The sequence below is a fragment of the Pongo abelii genome, chromosome 12, assembly GCF_028885655.2.
Source record: "Pongo abelii isolate AG06213 chromosome 12, NHGRI_mPonAbe1-v2.0_pri, whole genome shotgun sequence".
Lineage (NCBI taxonomy): Eukaryota > Metazoa > Chordata > Mammalia > Primates > Hominidae > Pongo > Pongo abelii.
Window position 1 is genome coordinate 105,255,413 of NC_071997.2, and position 24,637 is coordinate 105,280,049.

General features: G+C 43.5%; 1 protein-coding gene and 1 long non-coding RNA gene across 3 annotated transcripts in view; one reads left to right on the forward strand and one right to left on the reverse strand.

The window, feature by feature from the left end:
• The window catches only part of LOC134759650 (uncharacterized), a 37,899-nt gene that overhangs the window by 7,564 nt on the left and 5,698 nt on the right, over nucleotides 1-24,637 (forward strand). The window contains exon 2 of the long non-coding RNA XR_010136201.1: nucleotides 23,455-23,672. This is a non-coding gene — a long non-coding RNA (uncharacterized LOC134759650). The remainder of the gene's footprint in view (nucleotides 1-23,454; nucleotides 23,673-24,637) is intronic.
• GCKR (glucokinase regulator) overlaps nucleotides 8,590-24,637 on the reverse strand; it is a 28,221-nt gene continuing 12,173 nt past the window's right edge. For both annotated transcript variants that reach the window (XM_054547703.2, XM_002812176.5), the window contains exons 12-19: nucleotides 24,340-24,437; nucleotides 23,914-23,990; nucleotides 23,448-23,544; nucleotides 22,901-22,998; nucleotides 22,724-22,807; nucleotides 13,354-13,503; nucleotides 9,693-9,827; nucleotides 8,590-9,005 (exon numbers count right to left, since the gene is read on the reverse strand). In XM_054547703.2, the coding sequence (XP_054403678.1) occupies nucleotides 8,835-9,005; nucleotides 9,693-9,827; nucleotides 13,354-13,503; nucleotides 22,724-22,807; nucleotides 22,901-22,998; nucleotides 23,448-23,544; nucleotides 23,914-23,990; nucleotides 24,340-24,437 (910 nt within the window). In that variant the 3' untranslated portion in view covers nucleotides 8,590-8,834. The remainder of the gene's footprint in view (nucleotides 9,006-9,692; nucleotides 9,828-13,353; nucleotides 13,504-22,723; nucleotides 22,808-22,900; nucleotides 22,999-23,447; nucleotides 23,545-23,913; nucleotides 23,991-24,339; nucleotides 24,438-24,637) is intronic.

Below are 24,637 nucleotides of genomic sequence, written 5' to 3' on the forward strand. Positions count from 1 at the left end.
ACCATAAAATCTAAAGTATAATAATAATAATAATAAAAAAGAAAGTTTCTTAAAAAAAAATGACTATTTTTAATTACTTCATTTTTCCCCTTTACTAATTAGAAATTATACTGCTTTTATTCTTTTAGTGCAAGGCTTGGCAAACTATGGCCTGTGGGCCAAATCCAGCATGCTGCCTGTTTTTGCAAATGAAGATTTATTGGAACACAGCCACACCCATTTTACATATTGTCTATGGCTGTTTTCAAGCTTACAACAGCAGAGTTGAATAGTAATGACTGAGACCACAGGGCCTGCAAAGACTAAAATATTTACTATCTATCTCTACAGAAAAAGTTTGCCAACCCTGTTTTTAGCAGATACCTTTTAAAATGCAATATGCACATAGCTTATCAAAGCCTTAAATTAATAAAAACTTTTATCTTCTTTATGGAAAAATCAAGGCCCTTAGAATATTTTAACTCAATTTATCCCTTCCCAAATATATGTTATTGTAGTTAGGAATTTTAACTTTATATATATTTTTTAATTTTTTAAAAAATTTAATTTTTAGTGTTTGTGGGTACATAATATATATTATGAAATACATGAGATATTTGTATTATGATACTGTATTCCATAATACATATGTTTTTATTTTTAGATCATAATACATATTCCATAACACAATTATGATACTATGATTAGTATTAGTCCATTCTTGCATTGCTATAAAGAAACGTGAGACTGGGTAATTTATGAAGAAAAGAAATTTAACTGGCTCACTGTTCTGCAGGCTGTACAGGAAGCACAGCAGCTGCTGGGGAGGCCTCAGGAAACTTACAGTCATGGCAGAAGGGGAAGGGGAAGCAGGCTCATTTCACACAGCCGAAGCAGAAGAAATAGAGAGTGAGGTCCCACACACTTGTAAACAACCAGCTCTTGTGAAAACTCATTCACTATACCAAGGGGAATAGTACTAAACCATTCATGAGCACTCCACCCCCATGATCCAATTACCTCCCACCAGGCCCCATCCCTAACACTGGGGATTACAATCCAACATGAGATTTGGGTGAGGACACAGATCCAAACCATATCACATGCAATGCAGAATAATCACATCACGGAAAATTGTGTATTCATCCCCTCAAGCATTTATCCTCTGTGTTACAAAGAATCCAGTTATACTCTTAATTATTTTTAAATGTACAATTAAATGATTATTGACTATAGTCTCCCTGTTGTGCTATTAAATACTGTGCCTTTTTTTTTTTTTTTTTTTTTTTTTTGAGACAGGATACTGCTGTGTAACCTAAGCTGGAGTGCAGTGGTGGAATCATGGCTCACTGCAGCCTCAACTTCCTAGGCTGAAGGGATCCTCCTGCTTCGGCCTCCTTAGTAGCTAAGACTACAGGCATATACCACCACGCTCAGCTAATTTTTTTTTATTTTTTGTAGAGATGGGCTCTCACTATGTTAACCATGCTGGTCTTGAACTTCTGGCTCAAATTATCCTCCCACCTCAGCCTCCAAAAGTGCTGGGATTACATGCATTTGCCACTGTGCCCACCCTTATTCATTCTTTCTATTTTTTCTTGGACCCATTAACAATTCCCACCTCCCCACCACTACCCCTCCACTACCCTTCCCAGCCTCTGGTAACCATCCTTCTATTATCTATCTCCATAAGTTCAATTATTTTCTTTTGTTTGTTTGTTTGAGACAGAGTCTTGCTCTGTCACCCAGGCTGCTGTGCAATGGCACAATATCGGCTTACTGCAACCTCTGCCTCCCGGGTTCAAGCCATTCTCCTGCCTCAGACTCCCAAGTAGCTGGGATTACAGGCGCCCGCCACCACACCCAGCTAATTTTTGTATTTTTAGTAGAGAAGGGGTTTTGCCATGTTGACCAGGCTGGTCTTGAACTCCTAACCTCAGGTGATCCACCTGCCTCAGCCACCCAAAGTGCTGGGATTACAGGTGAGCCCACACGCTCAGCCTGTTTTGATTTTTAGATCCCTCAAATAAGTGAGAACATGCAACATTTGTCTTTCTGTGCCTGGCTTATTTCACTTAACATAATAAGTGAAATAAGTTCTATCCATGTTGTTGCAAATGACAGAATCTTATTCTTTTTATGGATGAATAGTACTCCATTGTGTATATGTAGCACATTTTCTTTATCCATTCATCTATTGATGGACACTTAGGCTGCTTCCAAATTTTGGCTATTGTGAACAGTGCTGCAACAAACATGGGAGTGCAGATATCTCTTCAATATACCGATTTCCTTTCTTTTGTCTTTATATCCAGCAGTGGTATTGCTCTCCACAGTGGTTGTATTAATTTACATTCCCAACAGTATACAAGGGTTGCCTTCTCTACACATTCTCTCCAGCATTTGTTACTGCTTGTCTTTTGGATAAAAGCCATTTTAATTGGAGTGAGATAATATCTCATTGTAGTTTTGATTTGCATTTCTCTGATGATCAGTGATGTTGAGCACTTTTTCATATGATTGTTTGCCATTTGCATGTCTTCTTTTGGGAAATGTCTATTCAAATCTTTTTTTTCTTTTTTTTGAGATGGAGTCTCGCTCTGTAGCCCAGGCTGGAGTGCAATGGTGCGATCTCGGCTCACTGCAACCTCCACCTCCTGGGTCCCGGTTCAAGCAATTCTCCTGCCCTAGCCTCCCTAGTAGCTGGGATTACAGGCATGTGCCACCATGCCCAGCTAATTTTTGTATTTTTAGTAGAGATGGGGTTTCACCATGTTGGCCAGGCTGGTCTTGAACTCTTGACCTCGTGATTCGCCCACCTCGGCCTCCCAAAGTGCTGGGATTACAGGCATGAGCCACCGCACCTGGCTGGCTATTCAAATCTTTTGCCGATTTTTAAATCAGATTATTAGATTTCTTCCTGTAGCGTTGAGCTCCATATATATACATATATAGTTATTAATCCCTTATCATATGGGTAGTTGTAAAAATTTTCTCCTGTTCTGTGGATTGTCTCTTCACTTTGTTGATTATTTCCTTTGCTGTGCAAAAGCTTTTTAACTTAATGTGATCCCATTTGTCCATTTTTGCTTTGGTTGCCTGTGCTTGCAGAGAATTACTCAAGAAACTTTTGCCCAGGGTAATGTCTTGGAGAGTTTCCCCCAATGTTTTCTGATAGTAGTTTCATAGTTTGAGATTTAAGTCTCTAATCCATTTTGATTTGATTTTTGTATATGGCAAGAGATAGGGGTCTAGTTTGATTCTTCTGCATAAGGATATACTACCTGAGACTGGGTAATTTATGAATAAAGGAGGTTTAATTGACTCACACTTTCACAGGCTTAACAGGAAACATGACTGGGAGGCCTTAGGAAACCTATAATCAGGGTGGAAGGTGAAGCGGAAGCCAACATCTTCTTCACATAGCAGCAGGAAAGAGAGAGAGCACAAAGGGGAGAGTGCCACACACTTTTAAACCATAAGATCTTGTGAGAACTCACCCACTATCATGAAAACAGAATGGGGGAACTCAACCCCCATGATGCAATCACCTCCCACCAGGCCCCTTCTGCAACATTGGGAATTGTAATTCAACATGAGATTTGGGTGGCGACAGAACCAAACCATATCAGAGATCCAATTTTCCCAGCATCATTTATTAAAGAAACTGTTTTTTCCCCAATGTATGTTCTTGGTACCTTTGTTAAAAACGAGTTCACTGTAGGTGTGTGAATTTGTTTTTGAGTTCTCTATTCTGTTACATTGGTCTATGTATCTGTTTTTATGCCAGTACCATGCTGTTTTGGTTACTATAACTCTGTAATGTAATTTGAAGTTAGGTAATGGATTCCTCTAGTTTTGTTCTTTTTGCTCAGGATAGCTTTGGTTATTCTAGGTCTTTTGTGGATTCATATAAATTTTAGGATGTTTTTTCTATTTCTGTGAAGAATGTCATTGATATTTTGATAGGGACTGCATTGAAGCTGTAGATTGCTTTGGGTACTACGGACATTTTAACATTGATTCTTCCAATCCATGATTATGGAATATCTTTCCATTTTTCTGTGCCATCTTCAATTTCTCTCATCAGTGTTTGATAGCTTTCATTGTAGAGATCTTGACGGGTGCAGTGGCTCATGCCTATAATCCCAACACTTTGGGAGGCTGAGGCAGGTGGATCACAAGGTCAGGAGTTCGAGACCAGCCTGACCAACATGGTGAAACCCCGTCTCTACTAAAAAAAAAAAAATACAAAAAATTAGCCAGGTATGGTGGTGTGCACCCATAATCCCAGCTACTCAGGAGGCTGAGGCAGGAGAAACAATTGGACCCAGGAGGCAGAGGTTGCAGTGAGCCGAGATCGCGCCACTGCACTCCAGCCTGGGCAACAGAGCAAGACTCTGTCTCAAAAAAAAAAAAAAAATCACATCTCCTTCAAATAACGATAATTTGACTTCTTCTTTTCCAATTTGGATGCCCTTTATTTCTTTGTCTTGTCTGATTGCTCTAGCTAGGACTTCCAGTACTATGTTGAATACCAGTGGTGAAAGTGGGGATCTTTGTCATGTTCCAGATCTAAGAGGAAAGGCTTTCAGTTTAATTTTATTTTTTGAATAAAATTTTTATTTTTGAAAAATTTCAGGTTTACAGAAAAGTTACAAAGATAGTACAGCAAATTCCCATATATTCTTCACCTAGTTTCACCTAACATTAACATCTTACATAACTTTGGTACGTTTGTCAAAACTATGAGATTAACATTGGCATATTTACTGTTAACTAAACTCCAGATTTCATGCAATTTCACCAGTTTTGCCACTAAAGTCCTTTATCTTTCCAGGATCCAACCGAGGGTAGCACCCTGTATGTGAGTCATGCTTTCTGAGTCTATTCTGGTCTATGACAGTTTCTCAGTCTTTTCTTGTTTTCCATGACTGAAAATTTTCAGGTATTTTGTAATATGAGCAGGTATTTTGTAATATGTTCCTAAAGCTGGGTTACTGTGATGTTTTTTTCATGCTTAGACTGAGGTTATGTGTTTGAGGGAAGAATACCACAAAGGTGACATGCCCTTCTCATAATATCATATCAGGAGGTACGTGATATCCGCTGGTGATGCTCATCTTGATTACTTGATTAGGGTAGTGCTTGCCTGGTTTTTCCACTGTAAAATCCATTCCCTTTCCCATACTCTGTTTTTCTGTAAGTGAGCCCCTAAATCTAACCCACATTGGAGGAGAGGTGGTGTGGGGTGATTAAGCTCCATTTCCTGAAGGAGTGTGTGTGTGTGTGTGTGTGTGTTTATTATTTAGAATTCTTCTTTAGGAAAAATTGGTACTTTCCCCCACTTTATTTATTCAATCGTTTGCTTATAATGGTATGAATTCACGTGCATTTATGTATTTTTTTAAACCAAGTGTTTTTTTTTAATTTAATTTATTTATTTGAGACAGGGTCTCACTCTGTCGCCCAGGCTGGAATGCAGCGGCATGATCACAGCTCACTGCAGCCTCAGCCGCCTGGGCTTAAGCAATCGATCCTCCCACCTCGCTTCCCAAGTAGCTGGGACTACTGTCGCCTACCACCATGCCCAGCTTGTTATTTATTTTGTTGCTCCAATTTTTCCCACTTTAGGCACTAGGAGCTCTTTCACATTGGCTCCTGTATCCTTTCGACATATTCTCATCCTTGTGGAGGTTTTGAGCAATTCTTTACTTTCTGTGACTACAAGATGCTCCAGGGATCCTCTTCTTGTCTTTTTCCTTGTCTTTTCCACAGTACCTGAGTCACTAGCTTAAAAATGACCCACTTCTCTCTCCCAGGATGGGAGCATTTTGCATCACCTAGATATAGTACCTGTCCTCTCAACCCTAGGATTTGACCCACCTGTCCAATTGGGTCCAACCCTAAGTTTCCATTGGAACTTAGGCATTTTGCTGTATTTGTAGAGCCCATCCCTGGAACCAGATGGAGACCCCTCTGTCTCCTACCTGGTCCCAACATCCTCTTTCAATGTTACAGCTTATCTCATATTCAAGAGCTGGCTCCAGGCTGTGTAACATTCAAAACAATCTGAATGTTAGACCAGATGAATGTGGGCCAGGTGTGGTGTTTCACACATATGATCCCAGCACTTTGGGTGGCTAAAGCAGTAAGATCACTGGAGGTCAGGAATCAAGACCAGTCTGAGCAACATAGCAAGGCCCTATCTCTACAAAAAAAATAAAGAATGAGCGGGGTGTGGTGGTGCACATTTGTAGTCCTAGCTACTTGGGAGGCTGAGGCAGGAAGATTGCTTGAGCTAAGGAGTTCGAGGCTGCGGTGAGCTATGACCTCACCACTGCACTGCAGCCTGGACAACATAGTGAGACCCTTTCCTTAAAAAAAAAAAAAGAGAGAGACCATCTAAATTAAGAAAAGAATAGCTAGCTGATTTTGGAGGCAAGTTCATGAGTTCCATTTTATATATATACATATATGGAATATACATATATATATCCATTATATATATGTATGTGTATATATATATAAAAAATATCAGGCTTAGAGTATGTGCAATATCCAAATATCTTTTGCCCCACCCCCACTTTTTTTTTTTTTTCTTTTTTAGAGCCAGGGTCTTGTAACGTGGCCCAGCCTGGCCTTGAACTCCTGGACTCAAGTGATCCTCCCATCTCGGCCTCTCAAGTAGCTAGGATGGCACACCTAGCCCCCTTTTGCTTTTGATCCAGCAAATATATGTGCTGGGAAATTGTTTTCTTCATCTTCCACAATCTAATCCAGTCTTCAGGCCCAGGCCCTTTAGTCCTTTCTACATAATTACTGCCTTGTATTAATAATGGATTATTCTCTTGCTGTTTTTGCCCTCAGATGTTTACTTTCTCCAAATAACTGCAAAAGTTGTCACCCTATCATTTGTGTCTGGATAGTTCTAAAAAAGCCTTTGAACTTCTTTAGCTCTGCCTAGAGCACAAATCCCATTGACAATGACCAGATTCTCTGCTATCAGATCCATATCCCAGTGCGAATCTTCAAACCTTCTTGGGTTTTCTTTGGCTGTTCCTTTACCCTACCCCAGCCTCCTTTCTTCCAAAACTTTCCTTGACCCTTGGCCTACCCTGTAATTTCAGCAGCTCTCTGTTCTTGTCCCGCTGTTTAATCCACTTCAATTCTGTCTTGTATTCGAATTGCTATGTGCTTGTGAGTTTCTAAGGGATAGGGATCAGATCTTAGTCATCTGCCACAATGCCAGAGTGTGTCAAGCTTCTAATGTACCCCAAGGCTGAGCAGTACTCCACCCTGTTCATAATGCCTGAATATTGTGTCCAACTACGTAAGAATTGAATTCACTTGATGTCTTCATGCCATCCACGTACTTGGCAACTAAAAGAACTCAGGGCTTCTAGAGTTCTTCTGCATCCAGCTTTGGAGAAATCTAACCCTGTACCCTATCCCCTCCAAATGTGGGAGGGGAGCTACTGTACAGTTGGCATCATCAACAGGATCAAGGGGTGCTCTGCCCTTTGGGGTCCCAGAATGCTAGGTATCTTCTCAGACTTGACACTGTTCATGACACCATGCTGAGAGATGAACTGACCCGATGAAAGAAAGTGGTAGAGAGTTGTGGGTAAAGAGAAGCAGAGGGACTTTGCAGGAGCCTTTCCTAACTTTAGCCATCTTGAATTTGGGAGAGGTGTTTGTGGAAGATGAAAGGGGTGGTACTCAGGAAGCATCGTGAGAATAGTAGCTGGGGAAAGGGGGATTACTGGTGATCCAAGGCATCAGTGTGAAGATGTGGAACAGGAAAACAGAGCTCAGATAGAGGCTGCAGGCCCTCAGATGCACAGAGGGTCCTATGGCCACCTTAAAAAGGTTGATTATCCTTATAAAACCAAAATCTGGCTCCTTTGCAGTCACTCTCCTGCCTAAAAGTTCCAGGGACCTATCCAGAGAGTTTCATCTCCAGAGGAATGTTCCTGAGTGTCTATTACCTGGATATTTCTCAGGCACAAGGAGGAACCAGCTCTCTACTGTCAGGGCCATATATCACAGGCCCGAAAGAGCTGGCATGAATCTAGGATGAACAAGGGTGCCTTTAATTTGTCAAAACATGGGGCAGCTGATGTCTAAAATGTACAGCCCAGGGTTTCTAGTGTTTGTTGGGTCCCACCACCAAGAGCTTTCAGCACCCCCAGAGTTCTTTATGTTCCTCTTACAAACACGGGGCAGGGGATGTGACCCTCAATTCATGGTCTAATGCGTGGATGTAGCATTCATTCTAGATCTTGCCATGTCTGATTAAGACCGCCATTTTTCTGGGTTTCCTATGTTAGGTACACAACTTCTTCCCTCTTCCCCTGGAATTATCTAAAAGTTCCCACCTCTCATTGTGTGTCTGTGTGGGATTGGAGTGTGTGTGCACGCATGCACACGTGGCTGCATGTTGGTAATGAAAATATAGGGATGCCAGTATAAGGCTTGTGTTAGGGACCAATGAAATGGAGTTGGGGACAGAATTAAAGAAACAAATCTGCTGTTAAGACCAACCCATGCCACCCATCCTATCCCACCTTGATCTACCATTTGATTTACTGACTTTGAAAGGTTAGCTTTCCAAAATAAGACATTCCATTTTATTTCTGAAATCAGAATAAGTCGGTGAGAGTAGAAACCACTAGGTCAAGAGCAAGAACTCTCCCCCAAAGTGGAGAGAATACTTCTCCCTACCCTGGGCTGCTGATGCCCTGGAAACGGGACTTCTTCTTCCCACATGTGCTGCTGGCACAAGTCCCCTTGGGTGGGCTGGGCTGAAGTGGGCAGGGTTGAGCCCCTTTCACCCACCCAGAAGCATGGGTTCACTGAACGTCAGGCTCTAGGATCTCGAGGGGGTCCGCAGTGCGCTTCTGACCTGGCCCAGCAAGAGCACTCCTGACAGCCTCACAGACAGATGGAGCTGCAGCCAGGTGTGCCTGAGCCTCAGTGATCGAGCACCGGAATAGGAGGCTCAGCAAGGCGATGGGGATCACCTGTGGGGAAGAGGCAGCGGGCACTGAAGCCTGAGGGAATGAGGTCATCAGAGAAAGAACCCCGGAGGAAGGTTGGGCGCAGTGGCTTACGCCTGTAATCCCAGCACTTTGGGAGGCCGAGGTGGGCAGATCACTTAAGTTCAGGAGTTTGAGACAAGCCTGGCCAACATGGCGAAACCCCATCTCTACTAAAAATACAAAAATTAGCCAGGCATTGGTGGCTGGCACCTGTAATCCCAGCTATTTGGGAGGCTGAAGCAAGAGAATCTCTTGAACCCAGGGGCAGAGGTTGCAGTGAGCCGAGATCACGCCACTGCACTCCAGCAGCCTGGGTGACAGAGCAAGACTCCCTCTCAAAAAAACAAAACAAAACAAAACAAAAACCAGAACCCTGGAGGAGTTAAAGCATTTGATGTGGGAATCAGGAACCACTAGGTTAGATGCAAATAGGATGTTATGAAGATTAGAAGGTGGTAACGAGGTGGATTAAGAGCAGAGAGAAACCTTCACTTTGACCAGGAAAACTCCTATTCATCCTTCAAAACGCAGTCCAAAGACCCCATGAATGTGGAGGTCCTTGTGAGCGGAGTGCCACTGAGCTTTGTAAACCCAGTGCCAAACAAACTTCCTGGCACACTGAAAGTACTCAAAAAGTATTCGTTGAATGACCAGCAGTGGGCAGGATACCTGGTCCTTCTCATGTGCAACCTGGACATGGCAGGAGATGGGAGCAGCCCGAATATCATCTGACAGTGGCTGGGGAAAGTGGATCGCTCGGAGGAGGCTCTCGATGCATCGAGCCTTGGACTGTCCAGAGAACCGCTAAGGAAGAAGTGGTAAGATCAGTGTCAGGCTAAAGGCCAGAGGAACTAAGAATGGAGTCAAGGGAGAAGAATGAACTATGAGAGTGGGAGGCTGGGATCCCGAGGCCTGGCTATAGGCCATGTTTGCAATGTCCATGCTGGCAATCCTAAATTGTAATTCCCAGGTGTAAAGAAAAACTAGGTTAAAGGGGTTGGTGGTGGGCTTGACTGGCTGGGTTAAACTGGGGGATTAATGGCACATTGCTCAAATTTGCATGTGTGTCCCACCAATCCTGTACGTTGGTAATCTGGACTCTCTCTCGCTAGTTTCCTCTGTAACCAAATCCATCTTGCACACTAATGTAAGACTGTTCATCTGCAAACACTGCTTCCATTTTGTCACTACCCTCCTCTCTGTCTAGCTCAGCATTGTCCAATAGAAATATAATGCAAGGCTGGGCACAGTGGGTCACACCTGTAATCCCAGCACTTTGGGAGGTCAAAACAGGAGGATTACCTGAGCCCAGGAGTTCGAGACCAGCCTAGGCAACGTAGCAAGACCCTATCTCTACAAAAAATAAAATAAAATAGCTGGGCATGGTGGCACCTGCCTATCATCCCAGCTACTCAGGAGGCTGAGGTGGGAGGATTGCCTGAGCTCAGGAGTTTGAGGCTGTAGTGAGCCATGATGGTGCCACTACACTGCCCTCCAGCCTGGGTAACAGCGTGAGACCCTGTCTCTAAAAAAAATAAAAATAAAAAAATATAATGCAAACCACATATGTAAGTTTAAGTTTTTAGTAGCTGCATTAAAAAAAGAAATAGGTGAAATTGGCCAGGCACAGCGGCTCACGCCTGTAATCCCAGCACTTTGAGAGGCTGAGGCAGGCGGATCACAAGGTCAGGAGTTGGAGACCAGCCTGGCCAATATGGTGAAATCCCGTCTCTACTAAAAATAAAATAAAATAAAAATTAGCTGGGCATGGTGGCGCATGCCTGTAATCCCAGCTACTCAGGAGGCTGAGGCAGGAGAATCACTTGAACCCAGGAGGCGGAGGTTGCAGTGAGCCGAGATCATGCCACTGCACTCCAGCCTGGGTGACAGAGTGAGACTCCATCTCAAAAAAAAAAAAAAATGTAATTTCACCTATTTCTCCTGACCTTGTGATCTGCCCACCTTGGCCTCCCAAAGTGCTGGGATTACAGGTGTGAGCCACCGTGCCTGGCCTGAAATCAATTTTAATAATATATTTTATTTAACCCAATATATAACCCAATGTAAACAATATTAAACATTATTAGTGAGATATTTTACAATATTTTTCTATATTCATATTTTGTATTTTGAAATCCAGTGTGCATTTTGCAACTAGAGCACACCTCAATTTGTTTTTTTGTGGCTTTTTAAAATTTTTATTTTATTTTAGTTTTTGAGAGACAGTCTCACTCTGTCACCTAGGCTGGAGTGCAGTGGCACTATCTTGGCTCACTGAAACCTCCACCTCCCAGATTCAAGCGATTCTCCTGCCTCAGCCTCCCTAGTAGACAGGACTATAGGCCTGTGCCAACATGCCCGGCTATTTTTTTATTTTTTTTAATTTTTAGTAGAGACAGGGTTTCACCATGTTGGCCAGGCTGGTCTCGAACTCCTGACCTCAAGTGATCTGCCCACTTCGGCCTCCCAGAATGCTGGGATTACAGGCGTGAGTCACCGTGCCCAGCCAGCCCACCTCAATTTGGGTGCTAGATTTGCAATGCTAAAAAGCGAAATGTAGTCCTACCAAAATATTAAAGTTACATTTAATTTTAAAAGTATACAGCTTTGGTTTTTACATAAAATTAAAAATTCAGTTCCTCAGTCACACTAGCCACATTTCAAGTGCTCAACAGCCACATGTGGCTGGTGGCAAATGTTTTGGACAGCGCAGGTCTAGCTGCATTTGGCAAAGTCCAAATTCCTGCCTGGCTTTAACCTCCCACATCTCTCCCCTTCCTACTTCTTCACAATCCCTCACGGCGCTCTAAAGTGACTTGCCACTCTGGTTAGACCTGTGTCCCTCACATATCATGCCCAGTCCCCCTTCTGGGACTTGGTGAATGACCTAACAGGAATGCTCTTCTGTCCACCTATCCAAGCCATAACCACCAGGCCTAGCTCAAATACCACCCCTTCCATGAGGCCTTCTTTTTGCTATAATGCATTCTGACCCCCACCTTCTTTGTACCTCCACTGGACTTCAGTAAGGACCATAGTTTATTCTGGGGACCTGGTGGGTGCTCACTAAATGTTCATTGATTGATTCCTTTCACATAGGGTTGCCAGATTTTGTGAATAAAAATACAGGACATCCAAATATATAATGAAAAAAATTAAAAATATCTCAAATATTGCATAGGGCATACTTGATGAAAAAATTATTCCATATTTATCTGAAATTCAAATTTAACTAGGCATCATGTATTTTTATTTGCTGAATCTGGCGACCCCATTTTCATGACCATCTGTTGTGCTGTCTGCTCAACATCCACTCCTCCTTCTGGTATCAGCACCTTGGTTTTCCTCTGAGGATCTATCGCTTCCCCATGCTCAGGTAATGAGGTTGGATTGAGGCTCACCTCCCAGCCCTTCTTCCACCACCATCCTGAAGGGAAAGCACATGAACCAGACTGGGCAGAGCATCCCTTGCTCTGGAGAACAGTGATTGCTTCAGGGACGTGCATGTGTCCCAAGCAAGAGCCCCTAACCAGGCATTTGCAAGAACCACAGGACAGGCAAGCTCTTTGCCCACTAGTGTTGCTAAGTAAATTGTCAGGCTGGCACTACTGGTGGCCAGTTTGCCACCTAATGGAAAAAACTTGCCTAAGAACGAGAGCAACGGCTGGGCACAGTGACTCACGCCTGTAATCCCAGCACTTTAGGAGGCTGAGGCGGGTGGATCACCTGAGGTCAGGAGTTCGAGACCAGCCTGGCCAACATGGCAAAACCCTGCCTCTGCTAAAAAATACACAATTAGCTGGGCATGGTGGTGGGTGCCTGTAATCCCAGCTACTCAGGAGGCTGAGGCAGGAGAATCAATGGAACCTCACAGGCGGAGGTTGCACTGAGCTGAAATAGCACCGCTACACTCCAGCCTGGGCGATAGAGCAAGACCCCATCTCAAAAAAAAAAAAAAAGAATGAGAGCAACACAGGGGAAAACAGAGTTAAGGGTGGAAAGTTCTGGAACACATTAGATTCAGCTGCCCTAAGATTGTTCAGTTATATCAGCCATCATTTTCTTTGTTTAGCTTAAACCAGTATAAACTCGTTTTCCATCACGTTTGTAACTGAAAGAGTCTTGCCTAATAATTACAATTTCACAAACACACCCATGTGTGCACACACACTCCTTAAGGGGAAGATGCACCTAATAGGAGGAGCAGAAGCACACAGAGAAGGCAGCCTGTACCCTTGCACATTTCCATACCTCTGCAAAATGCCCTCCCCTCTGGCAGCCTAAGCATTGAGGCCAGGCCCCACCCAGCCCTGCCTCATCATATCCCTACCTGCAGCATGGCCAGTGCCCGCCAGAAGAGCTTGGAGTTGCTAATCCGAAGGTCCAACATGTGGTTTTGTAGGATCTTTCCAAGAAGCACATGAGCACCTGTACTCACTGTATTCAGCACCCATTTGGTGCTTAGCTCACGCTGGAACTTCTGAAAAGGGCAGACACATGGGGGTGTCAAAAATTAGAGGACAGAAAAGCAGCAGAGTGAACAGGGCCCTGTTATCAGACAGGAAACCAACTGTCAAGAACCAGGGACCAAAATGCAAACATGATTTGTTTGAGCAGCCCAGGGTTTAAATGTTAGGGCAGTAGATGTAAACCAGGATTGTCTCAGGCAAACCTGGTAGCTTCACCCATTTGTGTTTTTGACCCCTAGGTAGACAGACATGTTCTCTGAGTCCTTCCACATTAGGATTTTGATCCTGCTGAATCGTTCCTTTTTCTCCTCAGGTATCAGACAGGAGGAGTGGGATTCATTCCACTAAACCACAGGCTTCTTGAAAGGGCAGAGATAGTGACTTATTCTGCTCCAGGGCCCCAGTTTTTTAGACAATGACTGACACGTTTGCTGATCAATACATTTGTTGAGGCCGGGCACAGTGGCTCACTCCTGTAATCCCACCACTTTGGGAGGCCGAGGTGGGCGGATCACCTGAGGTCAGGAGTTCTCAACAAGCCTAGCCAACATAATGAAACGCTGTCTCTACTAAATATACAAAAATTAGCTAGGAGTGGTGGCATACACCTGTAATCCCAGCTACTCGGGGGGCCGAGGCACAAGAATCACTTGAACCCGGGAGGTGGAGGTTGCAGTGAGCCTAGATTGTGCCACTGCACTCCAGCCTGGGCAACAGAGTGAGACTATGTCTCGGGGAAAAAAAATGTTTGTTGAAAAATGAATTCTATTTAATTTTTCTAACAACCCTACAGAATAAGTTTACCTATCCTCATTTGTACATATGAGGAAACTAGAGGTCAGAAGTAAATTAACTTGGAGAAGCTCATATGATAACAAGATGGAGAATGAGGACCTAAATCCAGGTCTTCTGATTCAATGATGAGGGCATTTCCTACTTTGCCACAAATATCTCCTGGATGAATGAGAGAACCTATGTAAAGGCATGTTTAAAACTAAAAAGTTGTACAAACATGTGGTATCGCGAGTATAAAACTGCCCCTTGTTTTTGGCTCTTATATCTTGTCCACTTTGGGGCACTTATAACACCTATTGGCACATTAGCAGGGAAACTGGGGCCCAGTAAAGGTGTTGAGGGGATTAATTAATTGGTGATATGTTTGGGCTTTGTGTCCTCACCCAAATCTCATCTTGAATTGTAATCCCCATAATCCCCATGTGTCAAGGAGAGAGCAGGTGGAGGTAATTGAATCCTTGGGGGGGTGGGGTTCCCCCATGCTGTTCTTGGGATAGTGAGTTCTCATGAGATCTGATGGTTTTATAAGGGGCTCTTCCCCCTTCACTTGGCACTTCTCCTTTCTGTCACCTTGGGAAGAAGATGCCTTACTTCCCCTTCACCTTCCACCATGATTGTAAGTTTCCTGAGGCCTCCCCAGCCATGCTGAACTGTGGGTCAATTGAACCTCTTTCCTTTATAAATCACCCAGTCTCAGGCAGATCTTTGGAGCAGTATGAAAATGTACTGGCCAAGGTGGGCGGATCACGAGGTCAGGAGATTGAGGCCAACCTGGCTAACATGGTGAAACACTGTCTCTACTAAAAATACAAAAATTAGCCGGGCATGGTAGCAAGCACCTGTAAGTCAGAGCTACTCAGGAGGCTGAGGCAGGAGAATCGCTTGAACCTGGGAGGCAGAGGTTGCAGTGAGCCTAGATTGTGCCGCTGCACTCCAGCCTGGTGACAGAATGAGACTCCATACCAAAAAAAAAAAAAAAGGTACTAATACACGTAGTCCTAGCCAGGCTGAGGAAACAGGCTACTGCTACTTTTACCTCTTTATCTGGAACTCTAGAAATAGCTGTTCACACAAAACCCTGGAAGAGGGTATATTGAAAACATTTTAACAAGTGAATGACCAGGACACTAAATATAAGAACAGATATCTGACCAATTTCAGCATGAAACTGGCCAGTAAGTATGCAGTACTGATGCTATAGGGTGCGTGTCAGACTGCACTTTGGGAGAGAGGTCAATTAGATCTGGGTTATACCACTAACCATTGATACCATTAACATTAACACCATTAACACAAAAATATTTTAAATTTTACAAAATTTGGAGTGCGACACGTTCATTTTAAAGTACACATGGAAAAATCGGCCTGGATATAGCCAGGAAAATCCTTAAAAAGAAGAATAGGCTGGGTGCGGTGGCTCACACCTATAATCCCAGCACTTTGGGAGGCTGAGGTGAGCGCATCACTTGAAGTCAGGAGTTTGAGACCAGCCTGGCCAACATGGTGAAACCCTGTCTCCACTAAAATGCAAAAATTAACTATGCATAGTGCTGGGCACCTGTAATCCCAGCTACTCAGGAGGCTGAGGCAGGAGAATTGCTTGAACTTGGGAGGCAGAGGTTGCAGTGAGCTGAGATCACATCACTGCACTCCAGCCTGGGTGACAGAGCAAGACTCCATCTCAAAAAACAATAATAATAATAGTAATAAAATAATAATAAATAAATGAAAACTACACAGAAGTGGCATTTCTAATCTATCAGGTTGACAAAATCCAAAAACTTCATAAAACTCTCCAAGAGGCTGTAGGAGAGCAGCATTCTTGTATATTGCTGGTATGGAAAGCAAAATAGTAAACCCTATGGAAGGAAATTTTGCATTATCTAACAAAATGGCATATGTATGTACCCTTTGACCCAGCTCTAATACTTCTAGGAATTTATCCCAAAGATACACTTCTGACATTACAAAAATACATGTACATTCATTACATCATGACTGATCATAGCAAAATATGGGAAACCTAAATGTCCTACATAGGAGATTGCCTGAGTAAACTATTACATATGTGGAAACACACAAAGGTAAAAATTAATGAGGAAGAGCTCTATGAGCCAATATGGAGTGATTTTCAGAATATCTTCTTAAAGCACAAAAGAGTATAGTAGACTGCCTTTTGTATAGGAAGTGCAAACTATATACATGTGTACACACACTTTTTTTTCCAAAAAGAAACATAGGAGGATAAGCCAGTAACTAATTAAACTAATTCCCTACAGGCATGAATGGAAATGGAATGAGACGGCAGATATATTGATGATGTTGGAAATCAACATTATCACTAAGGGAAAGAGGAAGAAGAGTGGGAATATATATAGGTACATATATAGATGTATATATAGATGTATGTGTGTGTATATATATACACACACACATTCATCTGTATGTAAACAAATATACATATGTATATGTGTGTATGTATGCATGTATATATACATAAACACACACATACACACACCCTTATTCTTTCTACTGATAGGGCTTAGAGGCAAAGACACACCAGTAGCAGTGAACATACCTAGCGTTTGGGTTTCTAAATACTAGAACCCACTAACAAGAACCAGGGCTCCTCAGAAAAATGACTGACTCCAGGGCTGGACCAGGGAAAGTATAGGTGAGCCTGGGTCGGTGGTTTTGTGTTCCTGCATAGGAGATTGACAGGGCAAACTATTGTTACACACACACACACACACACACACACACACACACACACACAAATGCAAATAAGTAATAATGAGGAAGAGATCTATAAACTGCACTGCAGTGATTTTCAGAATATCTTAAGCAAAAAATGCAAGATGTAAAAAAGATGCTACCTTTTGCATAAGAAGGTTATTATTATTATTATTATTTTACAAAAAGAAACACAACAAAGAGTGTTCAAATACTGATGTGGATATGTCACAAGGACATAGGAACCAGCTTGAATGGACTCTCATTTTGAGCATTAAAATAAATAATGAATAATAAGAATGGATTAAAACACATTTAACAACACAAAAAATTCGTGAGTTCATATTGACACTAAAAAAACAAAGATAGATAGGGTAGATAGGATGGGGAGAGAAGAAAAAGATTTTCCTTCTTTCTTTCTTTTTTTTTTGTGACGGAGTCTCGCTCTGTCACCCAGGCTGGAGTGTAAAGGCACAATCTCAGCTCACTGCAACCTCCACCTCCTGGTTCAAACAATTCTCCTGACTCAGCCTCCTGAGTATCTGAGACTACAGGTGCACAGCACCACACCCGGCTAATTTTTGTATTTTAGTAGAGATGGGGTTTTGCTATGTTAGCCAGGCTGGTCTCAAACTCCTGGCCTCAAGTGATCCGCCTGCCTCAGCCTCCCAAAGTGCTGGGATTACAGATGTGAGTCACCGCACCTGGATGAGAGAGATTTTCTTTACAGAAGAATGCCAACTACTGAATATAGATGGAAGGGATAGAAATAGAAAATCACCATTTAAAAACTACCATAGTAATAATTAATTCAACCAAGAATCATCAGTGGATGCTAAAACCATTGGGTGAAAGATTGCTGAAGAATAGGATACAGAGAAATCTAACAGACACCATCCTAGCTAAACTATGGAATGTAGCATCACCAATAAAGGGGCAAACTGACATCAGGTGCCTCCCGATGTGATACACTGATAAGGGCACAACTTCCCCTATGCAGTACTCCTGCCAAAAAATTTAACCTGAATATCATGAAGAAACAATCAGGCAAATCCAAAGTGAGGCATATTCTGGAAAACAATTGACCTGGACTTCTAAGATATCAATGTCATCAAAGAGGTGAAAAACAACTGAGAAACTCATCTGGAGTAAAGGAAAACCCAAAAGACCTGATAACTGAATGCAGTGCATTATCCTTGACTGGATCCTGGATCTGGGAAATAAAAACAATACAGGAATATTTGGGGAAATTTGAATATGGTCTAGATAATAGATAATAGTATTATATTAATTGTCATTTTCCTGAGTGGAAAAGTATATTGTAATTATGTAGGTGAATGCCCTTGTTCTTAGAGGACACATGCCAAAGTAAGTATAACATATCAGGTATCTCCAATTATCTTTTTTTTTTTTTGAGATGGAGTCTCACTCTGTCACCCAGGCTGAGTGCAGTGGCATGATCTCGGCTCACTGCAACCTCTGCCTCCCAGGTTCAAGTGATCCTCCTGCCTCAGCCTCCCGAGTAGCTGGGACTACGAGCATGTGCCACCATGCCAGGCTAATTTTTGTATTTTTAGTAGAGATGGGTTTCACCATGTTGGCCAGGCTGGTCTTGAACACTTGACCTTGTGATCCACCCATCTCGGCCTCCCAAAGTACTGGGATTGCAGGCGTGAGCCACCATGCCCAGCTCTTTTTTTTTTTTTTTTTTTTTCTGTTTTTTTTTGAGATGGAGTCTTGCTCTGTCGTCCAGGCTGGAGTGCAGTGGCATGATCTCAGCTCACTGCAACCTCTGCCTCCCAGGTTCAAGTGATTCTTCTGCCTCAGCCTCCTGAGTAGTTGTGATTACAGGTCCAAGCCACCACGCCTGGCTAATTTTTGTATTTTTAGTAGAGATCAGGTTTCACCATGTTGATCAGGCTGGTCTTGAACTCCTGACCTCGTGATCTGCCTGCCTTGGCCTCCCAAAGTGCTGGGATTACAGGCATGAGCCACCATACCCGGCTCCAATTATCTTTCATATAATTCAGGGGAAAAGAAAGAGATGAAGCAAATATGGCAAAATGTTAATAATTGATGAATCTAGGGAAAAGTATATGGGTGTTCCTTGCACCATTTTCGTATTTTTCTGTAGGTTTGATTTTTATCAAAATAAAAGTGTATCCACTGTCACTTTGGAGGGCAAAAAAGAAAACAAAACAAAATAAAAGTGTAGGAACAGTTTACATCCAAAATATTTCTTTTTTTTTCTTTTTTATTTTTTTTAATTTTTTTTTTTTGAGACAGAGTTTCACTCTTGTTGCCCAGGCTGGAGTGCAATGGTGCATTCTCTGCTTACTGCAACCTCGGCTTCTCCTGCTTCAGCCTCCCGACTAGCTGGGATTACAGGCACCCACTACCATGCTCAGGTAATTTTTTTGTATTTTTAGTAGAGACAGGGTTTCACCATGTTGGCCAGGCTGGTCTCGAACTCTTGACCTCAGATGATCCGCCCGCCTTGGCATCCCAAAGTGCTGGGATTACAGGCGTGAGCCACGGCATCTGTCAAAAATATTTCTATAGCTAAAGATTGACCAGCCCAAACAATCCTCTTTATTTCAAACAATTCCAATTCATTTAGAAAGATAAAACCAGGCTGAGTGCAGTGGCTCACTCCTGCAATCCCAGCACTTTGAGAGGCCAAGGCAGGCGTATTACCTGAGGTCCGAAGTTCGAGACCAGCCCGGCCAACATGGTGAAACCCTGTCTCTACAAAAAATGCAAAAATTAGCAGGGCATAGAGGCGTGTGCCTGTCATCCCAGCTACTCAGGAGGCTGAGGCAGGAGAATCACTCGAACCCGGGAGGAGGAGGTTGCAATGAGCCAAGATCACACCACTGCACTCCAGCCTGGCCCACAGAGCGAGACTCCGTCTCAAAAATAAATAAACAAATAAATAAAATCAACATCAACCAAAAGGCAAAAAACACAAAGGAAAAGATTGATAGATTTGACTATGTAAAATTTTAAATAAAATGTCTCTACATAAAAAACGTAAAAACAAAAGAAAATATTAAGCTGGGAAAAATATAGAACAGAAAAAAAGGGCTACTGTTTTTGCTATACACACCCCTTCTTACAGATAAGAAAAAAAATACCCCCCAAAGAAAGAATGGGTAAATAGACCCAAAAGACAAGAAGCAGTACATGAAAGACAAAAAAAAATGTATCAAATGGCCAATATATATTTTTAAGTACTCCACCTACACAATAATTAAAGATATATAAATTAAAACAACACTGAAATGCCCTTTTGTTGCTTTGCTGATTAGCAAAGTTTTTTTATAAGGATGCTATCCAGTATGTATAAGGGTGTAAGGGAACAAGCAACTTCACGCTTTATTTATAAACCTCTTTGGAGGGCAATTTGGCTATATGTATCAAAAAGCTTCAAAATTTTACATCCCCTTTGACCCAGTGATTTCACTACTTGGGTTTATCCTGGTGAAACAAGTCAAATGCCTAAAAGATGTGTGTATAAGGATGTTCAGTGCAGCACTTTAATAAAAACCATAATATTGAAGTTGTCTCTGTGTCTGATAATTGAAGTTAGAGTAAACAATTTATGGTACATCCATACAGTGGAATATTACATTGACACTAAAAATGATAGTAATGGCCGGGCACGGTGGCTCACACCTGTAATCCCAGCACTTTGGGAGGCCAAGGCGGGCAGATCACAAGGTCAGGAGGTTGAGACCATCCTGGCTAACATCATGAAACCCCGTCTCTATTAAAAAATACAAAAAATTAGCCAGGCGTGGTGGCGGGTGCCTGTAGTCCCAGCTGCTCAGGAGGCTGAGGCAGGGGAATGGCATGAACCCGGGAGACAGAGCTTGCAGGGAGCGGAGATCGCGCCACTGCACTCCAGCCTGGGCGACAGAGCGAGACTCCATCTTAAAAAAAAAAAAAAAAATGATAGTAGTGATCTATCAGATGAGAACATGTCCTGGCATGATAAAAATAAATAATAATAATTTTTGAAAATGATAGTGATCTATTAGTACAGAAAGATGCTCATAAAGCAACTTTAAAACAGCATATCAAGTATGGTCTTACTTTTGTACAAATATATTTATATATGCATATAATAGAAATTTAAAAGGACATTCTCCAAAATTTGTTAGAGTGTTTTTTTTTTGAAGGTGGTGGATTTGGAGTGATTTTTTTCTTTTTTGCATTTCTGTAATTTGTAATGTTTTTACTATAAAAAATGTATGGCTGTTAAAATGAACATTTTTCTTTAAAAATACAGTGTTTTGGCTAGGCGTGGTGGCTCACACCTGTAATCTCAGCACTTTGGGAGGCTAAGGCGGGTGGATCACTTGAGTCTAGGAGTTGGCAAACAGCCTGGGCAACATGGAGAAACCCAATCTCTACAAAAAATACAAAAATTAGCCAGTCATGGTAGTGAGTGCCTGTGGTCCTACCTACTTGAGAAGCTGAGGTGGGAGGATCAGTTGAGCAGGGGAGGCAGAGGTTGCAGTGAGCTGAGACGGCACCACTGCACTTTAGCCTGGGCCACAGAGTGAGACCTTGTCTTTAAAAAAAAAAAAAAAAAAAGAATGAAAGACATTGGAAGGAGAGTGGATTCCCTGTTCAGGGGCTGAGAAACTTCCACTTCTATACAAGTTCTGAGTCCAAGTAAGTCAGTGTTCCAGCTGTGTCTGGTCAAGCCAGGAAACTTCCTGACAGAGATGGTTTGAATAAGGAATAAGAGACTACATCTCTCCAGAGCAACCCTTCAGGGCCCTGATTCTGCCCATGGAGGGTGGGCAAGTGGTGTATGAGAAAACTGAGAACCAGAGACGTAAAATTGCTTGCTTTCTTGGGCCACGCAGTAAAGCCAGACTGGCATCCAGAGCTCCCAATGCCCACACAAAGCTCTAAATTGCAAAGAGCACACACACTGATTATTATTTCTGTAATTATTATCAGTACTTGTGCTGGATTATAATTCACTGGCAAGCAGGGACTATATGCACATAAAGTTATCTGCAATGAATTCAGCGTAGTAAACTTGCAAAAAAAATAATAAATAAAAGGTGAGGTAAAAGCTTTTGGATAATGATGATGACTTTGGTATCAAGAATTAACCTGTCCCAGCCAGGCACAGTGGCGTACACCTGTAATCCCAGTACTTTGGGAGGTTGAGGCAGGCAGATCACTTGAGGTCAGGAGTTCGATACCAGCCTGGCCAACATGAGGAAACCCTCTCTCTACTAAAAATACAAAAAGTAGCCGGGCATGATGGCACACACCTGTAGTCCCAGCTACTTGAGGCATGAGAATTGCTTGAACCCAAGAGGCGGAGGTTGCAGTGAGCCAAGATTGCACCACTGCACTCCAGCCTGGGCCACAGAGTGAGACTCTGTCTCAAAATAAAAATAATTAACCTGTCCCAAAGGACAAATGAACATCTGTCAGGTGACTGGTGGCCTATCCTGCACTTTTTGCTCATTCCTAGAGATAGCTGAGCCCAGTAGTTCATTGCCTTGGGAATTCTGACTAGTGACCTGGTAACCCATGACCTCGCCCAGCTGGCTTTGTGAGGGTCAGAGAGGTCTCCAAGCTTTCTGCCCTCCAGCCTTGGGTTTTTTGATTCCTGGAATCCCTCTCCCTCTGAGCCCCTTACTGCAGATAGGACCTTCTCATTCCCCATACCTGGATGAAGTTCCCTTCATATTCAAAGAAAAGCAGTGGCCATGTGATGCTGATGATGGAGGGAAAGAGCTTCTTCAGACGGATCTGGAGAGAGAGAAAGAGGAGCAGGAGAGGCATCTCCAGGAAGGCCTGGCTGCAACTGCCACCTGGGTCCCCTTGTCACGGCTGGACTCTCACCGGCAAGGTCTGACCCACGGTGCTGTGTGCCAAGGCCTGGATGTGGCTGGTCTTCTCTTTCACTTGCTCCACTATAGTCTGCACCTCCATGAGGTTGTCTAGGAGAAGGGGAGGGCATCAGAGTCGAAAGGCTGGCTGTGCAGCAGTTCCTCCTGCTCCCCTGGCTGGGGTCCAGTCAGAACATTCACCCCTTCCCTCCCTCTGAGCAGGTACCCTAAGACCCAGAAAAATGACAGCTCCTCTGAATCATTCTACTTCCCCTCTCCCCGCCCCTCACCACTCCCATCTTCCCTCTCACCATCCCCTCACCACTCCCATCTTCCCTCTCCCCACCCCTCACCACTCCCATCTCCCCTCTCCCCACCCCTCACCACTCCCATCTTCCCTCTCCCCACCCCTCACCACTCCCATCTTCCCTCTCCCCACCCCTCACCACTCCCATCTTCCCTCTCCCCACCTCTCGCCACTCCCATCTTCCCTCTCCCCACCCCTCGCCACTCCCATCTTCCCTCTCCCCACCCCTCACCACTCCCATCTTCCCTCTCACCATCCAGGGTGAAAATGAAGACCACAGTGTCAATTTCCGTGAGGGAGGGAAGGATGGAAGTCAGCAAGTCCTCCTGGGAGAAGGTGAACTGGGGACCCTGGGGCAGAAGAAGATGGGAGGATCCCTCCCATGAAAACACTCTAAAGTACAGACTTGAGGACTAAAGGGGGCCGTGGAGGAGATCTAACACTTTTGTATACAGATGAAAGAGCTGAGGTTCAAAAGGTACAGTGTTTTGCCCAAGATGATGTAACAAGTCAGTGGACTAGGGCCAAGTTTGGGGACTGGATCTAGAGCTTTCCACACTGCCCATGCTAAGCCAAAGCCTCATGACTTCTGACCCATATTCTCTTCTCTGGACCGTCTATTCCAATGAACTTCCCACCTAGCTCCACTTTCCCCTTTTCTTCCACCCTCAGCACACCAGTGATCTCCCCAAGTTCCCCAAGTCCTTTTCTTCTCCGACCTGGTTGGTGAGCTCAGCCTTCTGGTTAAACATGTCACTGTGATCACCAATGAGAAAGCCACGGACATCTCGGAAATCTGGGAAGTGTAAGGACAAGGAGAGAGGAGTGATTGGCTATATAGGAAAGGAAGGTTCTAGGCTTCAGGGGGAGAAAATGGGACTGGGAGGAAAAGTGGCAAGCGGGGCGTGGAGTGAGGAGTAGCCCATGTGGGAGGCCATAGTTAAGCACAGGGGTGGGAGCTGAGAAGGGATCAAGGACTGAGTTGGGGTTCTAAGGAAGAAGAATTTGACTGAAGTGCCTATTTAGATAGGGAAGGTGGGACACTGAGGAACACCCATGGGTTGGGAGTAGGACAGTGTTTGGAGAGCAGCCCGAATGGCTGGGATCAGGAGGAAGCAGGAAGAACGTCTGGACTGGGGTCCCACCAGCGCCAAAGGTGTGGATGCACTCTACTCCATCCATGATGGCAATGATGCCCAGGGTCTGCCAGCCAACCAGGTACACGTGGCCTTTCTTCTCCAGACTGATAATGGGTCAGAGGTCAGGACATGAGAGATCACAGTGCAAAGAGACCACAGATGTCCACGGAAGAGCACAGGAGTCAACAAACCATGACCCTTCAACACGTAATCCCATCGCCCATACCATGTTAACATGTCTCACAGAGTCTCCCTGCTCTCAGTATTCTCCATCCGGGCCACATCCTCACCTCTAAACACATAT